Here is a 4,961-nt window from a genome sequence, read left to right on the forward strand (position 1 = left end):
AAATGTCCCCAAATATCCCTGGAAAATACTCCTAAATATCCTGGGAAAATATTCCCAAAATATCCCGAGAAAACGCCTTAAAATATTCCAGGAAAAACATCCCAAAATGTCCCAGGAAAATGTCCCAGAATATCCCAAAATATGCTGGGAAAATATCCCGAAATATTCCAGGAAAATATCCCTGGATATCTTGGGAAAACGTCCCTAAACATTCCCAAAGAATCCGGGAGAATATTCCAGGAAAACTTCCCAAAATATCTCTGGGAAAATCTCCTGGGAGAACGTGCAAAACTCTCCCCAAATATCCTGGGAAAATATTCCAAAATATCCCAGAGTACCCTGGGAAAACGTTCCCAAATATCCCAGGAAAAATCCCCAAATATCCCCAAATATCCCAGGAAAATGCCTTAAAATATCCCAGGAAAAAAATCCCCAAATATCCCCGAATATTCCAGGAAAAATCCCAAAATATCTCCAAATATTCCAGGAAAAAGATCCCAAAATATCCCCGAATATCCCAAGAAAATGTCTTAAAATATTCCAGGAAAAAAATCCCCAAATATCCCCAAATATCCCAGGAAAATGTCTTAAAATATCCCGGGAAAAAATTCCAAAATATCCCGAAATATCCCAGGAAAAATCCCAAAACATCCCCAAATATTCCAGGAAAATGCCTTAAAATATTCCGGGAAAAATCCCAAAATATCCCCGAATATCCCCAAATATTCCAGGAAAAAGATCCCAAAATATCCCCAAATATCCCAGGAAAAAGATCCCCAAATATCCCCAAATATTCCAGGAAAATATTCCCAAATAGTCTGGGAAAACATCCCAAAATAATCCGGGCAAATATCCCAGGAGAACATTCCCAAATATCCCAGGAAAAATCCCAAAATATCCTGAAATATCCCAGGAAAATGCCTTAAAATATCCCAGGAAAAAAATCCCAAAATATCCCTGAATATCCCAGGAGAACATTCCCAAATATCCCAGGAAAAAGATCCCAAAATATCCCGGAATATCCCAAGAAAATGTCTTAAAATATTCCAGGAAAAAAGTCCCAAAATATCCCCAAATATCCCAGGAAAAATCCCCAAATATCCCAAAATATCCCTGAATATTCCAGGAAAATGTTCCCAAATAGTCTGGGAAAACATCCCAAAATAATCCGGGCAAATATCCCAGGAGAACATTCCCAAATATCCCAGGAGAAGATTCCCGAATATCCGGGAAGCATCCCCCGATGGCCCCGGCGGCCCGGGAAGGTGGGAATTCCCGGGATTTGGGATTTCCCAGGAATTCCCTCCCCTCTTCCCAGGGCCGAGATGGTGGTGCCGGAATTCCTGGAGCTCTTCAAGGAAAGGGCCACGGCTCCGTTCTTCGTTTTCCAGGTAAAAACCGGGAATAAAACCTGGGAAAAGCATCCCAGAATTCCCAGTCCTGGGAAAAATCGGGAATAAAATCCAGGGGAAATGATCCCAAAATCCCCATTCCTGCTAAAAATCGGGAATAAACCCCAGGGAAAAGATCCCAAAATTCCCATTCCTGGGAAAAATCGGGAATAAACCCCAGGGAGAATTCCCAATTCTGCTAAAAAATGGGAATAAAACCCAGGAAAAGGATCCCAAAATTCCCAGTCCTGGGAAAAGTCGGGAATAAACCCCAGGGAGAATTCCCAATTCTGCTAAAAAACGAGGATTTCTGGCCCAAAAAAATCTGGGAATGAGGAGCAGCTTCCCAAAGTTCGGGGGCTTTGTTTTCCTGGGATTCCCTCCTTTTCCTGGAATTCCCGGGATTGGAGGAATTCTGGGCTGGAGTTTTGGGAATTCTGGGCTGGAAGGTCAGGACTTTTGGGTTGGGATTTTGGGAATTCTGGGCTGGAATTGGAGGAGTTCTGGGCTGGAATTTTGGGAATTCTGGGTGGGAATTGGAGGAGTTCTGAGCTGGAATTTTGGGAATTCTGGGCTGGAATTGGAGGAATTCTGGGCAGGAATTTTGGGAATTCTGGGCTGGAAGTTCAGGAATTCTGGGCTGGAGTTTTGGGAATTCTGAGCTGGAATTGGGGGAATTCTGGGCTGGAATTGGAGGAATTCTGGGCAGGAATTTTGGGAATTCTGGGTGGGAATTGGAGGAACTCTGGGCAGGAATTTTGGGAATTCTGGGCTGGAATTGGAGGAGTTCTGGGTGGGAATTGGAGCATCTTGGGGCTGGAATTGGAGGAATTCTGAGCTGGAAATTTGAGAATTCTGGGCTGGAATTGGAGGAACTCTGGGCAGGAATTTTGGGAATTCTGGGTGGGAATTGGAGGAACTCTGGGCAGGAATTTTGGGAATTCTGGGCTGGAATTGGAGCATCTTGGGGCTGGAAATTTGGGAATTCTGGGCAGGAATTTCGGGCCCTCAGGACTGAACCGGCCTCCCTCGGTGCCTCTCCTGCTGCCATTTCCCCTTTTCCCCTTGGAACTGCCCCGTTCCCACCTCCCCGCTCCCACGCCGGCGTTCCCGGCGTTCCCGGCGTTCCCGGCATCCCGGCGGGACGCGGCAGGTGTTCTGCGTGGGGCTCTGGTGCCTGGACGAGTTCTGGTACTACAGCGTCTTCACGCTCTCCATGCTCGTGGCCTTCGAGGCGTCGCTGGTGCAGCAGCAGCTGCGCAACCTCGGCGAGATCCGCAGCATGGGCAACAAGGCCTTCCCCATCCAGGTGAGCCCGGAACGCCCGGGAAAAACCGGGAAAAACACCAGGGGAGGGAGGGCAGAGTGCAGGCTCCAGGGAGAAATCGGGAATGGACACGGGGGAGGGATGGCAAAGTTCTCATTCCTGGGAAAAATCAGGGCTAAAACCCAGGGGAAAGATGCCAAAATGCCCATTCCTGGGAAAAATCAGGAATAAAACCCAGGGGAAAGATGCCAAAATGCCCAATGCTGGGAGAAATCGGGAATGGACACGGGGGACGGATGGCAAAGTTCCCATTCCTGGGAAAAATCGGGAATAAAACCCAGGGAGAATTCCCAGTTCTGCTAAAAAATGGGACTAAAACCCAGGGAAAAGACCCCAAAATGCCCAGTCCTGCTAAAAATCGGGAATAAAACCCAGGGAGAATTCCCAATTCTGCTAAAAAATGGGACTAAAACCCAGGGAAAAGACCCCAAAATGCCCATTCCTGCTAAAAATCGGGAATAAAACCCAGGGAGAATTCCCAATTCTGCTAAAAAATGGGACTAAAACCCAGGGAAAAGACCCCAAAATGCCCAGTCCTGCTAAAAATCGGGAATAAAACCCAGGGAGAATTCCCAGTTCTGCTAAAAAATGGGACTAAAACCCAGGGAAAAGACCCCAAAATGCCCATTCCTGCTAAAAATCGGGAATAAAACCCAGGGAGAATTCCCAGTTCTGCTAAAAAATGGGACTAAAACCCAGGGAAAAGACCCCAAAATGCCCAGTCCTGCTAAAAATCGGGAATAGAACCCAGGGGAAAGATGCTAAAATTTGCATTTCTGGGAAAAATCAGGAATAAACCCAGGGGAAAGATGCCAAAATTCGCATTCCTGCTAAAAGCTGGGAATAAAACCTGGGAAAAGGACCCAAAACGCCCAATCCTGGGAAAAATCGGGAATAAAGCCCAGAGAGAATTCCCAATTCTGCTAAAAAATGGGACTAAAACCCAGGGAAAAGATGCCAAAATGCCCAGTCCTGCTAAAAATCGGGAATAAAACCCAGGGAGAATTCCCATATCTGGGAAAAATCAGGAATAAAACCCAAGGGAAAGATCCCAAAATGCCCAATCCTGGGAAAAATCCAGGACTAAAACCCAGGAAAAGATGCCAAAATTCCCATTCCTGGGAAAAATCAGGAATAAAACCCAGGGAAAAGATCCCAAAATTCCCATTCCTGCTAAAAATTGGGAATAAAACCCAGGGGAAAGATGCCAAAATGCCCAATCCTGGGAAAAATCGGGAATGAAACCCAGGGAAAGGATCCCAAAATTCCCAAATTTGGGGGTTTTAAGGGGGAATTTGGGCCTTTTGCTGTTGTTCTCCCATTGATTTCGTCCCAAAATTTGGGATTTTGGGGTTTTTAACCCATTTCTTTTCCCTTTTTCCATTGTTTTTCCATCTGTTCCATCCCAAAATTGGGATTTTTGTGTTTAACCCGTTTATTTTCCCTTCTCCCATCGTTTTCCCATTGATTTCATCCCAAAATTTGGGATTTTTTTGGGTTTGAATCCTTTCTTTTCCTTTTTCCCATCACTTTTGCATCTATTCCATCCCAAATTTGGGATTTGGGGGTTTTTAACCTTTTTCCCTCCTTTTTCTGTTGTTTTCCTGCTCTTTCCATCCCCAAAATTGGATTTTTTTTGTGCTTAAATCCTTTATTTTCCCCTTTTCCATCATTTTCCCACCAATTCCATGCCAAAATTGGGATTTTGGGGGGTTTAACCCCTTTCTTCTCCCTTTTCCCATCATTTTCCCATCAATTCCATCCCAAAAAATTGGGAATATTTTTTTTTTTTTTTCCGGATTTTTGGCTTTCCTGGGATTTTCGGGGGCTTTGCCTCATTCATTTCCCCTTTTCCCGTTGTTTCCCCGCTGATTCCGTCCCCAAACCTGGGATTTTTGGGGGGATTCTGCCCCTTTCTTGCTCCTTTTCCTGCTCCTTTCCCGCTGATTCCGGGGATTTATTTTTTTTTGGGAATTCCAGGTCTACAGGAACCGGAAGTGGCGCGTGATTTCCAGCGACGAAATCGTCCCGGGGGACGTCGTCTCCATCGGTACCGGGAATTCCACGGGAAAAGGGCCTTGAAAATGGGAATTCCCGTGGAAAAACCTCCCGAAAAATGGGAATTCCACGGGAAAAGGGCCTTGAAAATGGGAATTCCCGTGGGAAAACCTCCCGAAAAATGGGAATTCCACGGGAAAAGGGCCTTAAAAATGGGAATTCCTATGGAAAATGGCCTTGAAAAT

General features: G+C 45.6%; 1 protein-coding gene across 1 annotated transcript; it reads left to right on the top strand.

Moving 5' to 3' along the window:
* The first annotated feature begins 1,267 nt into the window (after positions 1-1,267).
* LOC116438945 (manganese-transporting ATPase 13A1-like) lies at positions 1,268-4,881 on the top strand. Its single transcript, XM_032097971.1, has 3 exons — positions 1,268-1,391; positions 2,545-2,700; positions 4,699-4,881. The coding sequence occupies exons 1-3, from the start codon at positions 1,326-1,328 to the stop codon at positions 4,798-4,800; spliced, it is 324 nt and encodes a 107-aa protein (XP_031953862.1). The 5' UTR covers positions 1,268-1,325; the 3' UTR covers positions 4,801-4,881.
* Positions 4,882-4,961: the final 80 nt, after the last annotated feature.

The sequence above is a fragment of the Corvus moneduloides genome, unplaced genomic scaffold, assembly GCF_009650955.1.
Source record: "Corvus moneduloides isolate bCorMon1 unplaced genomic scaffold, bCorMon1.pri scaffold_193_arrow_ctg1, whole genome shotgun sequence".
In the NCBI taxonomy this organism is placed as follows: domain Eukaryota; kingdom Metazoa; phylum Chordata; class Aves; order Passeriformes; family Corvidae; genus Corvus; species Corvus moneduloides.

Excerpts from the sequence above, each read along its gene's own strand:
- LOC116438945 (XM_032097971.1), top strand. The coding sequence starts at position 1,326 with ATGGTGGTGCCGGAATTCCTGGAGCTCTTCAAGGAAAGGGCCACGGCT. Across the intron at positions 1,392-2,544 it reads CTCCGTTCTTCGTTTTCCAG|GTGTTCTGCGTGGGGCTCTG; the intron begins GTAAAAACCGGG and ends GGGACGCGGCAG. Across the intron at positions 2,701-4,698 it reads ACAAGGCCTTCCCCATCCAG|GTCTACAGGAACCGGAAGTG; the intron begins GTGAGCCCGGAA and ends TGGGAATTCCAG.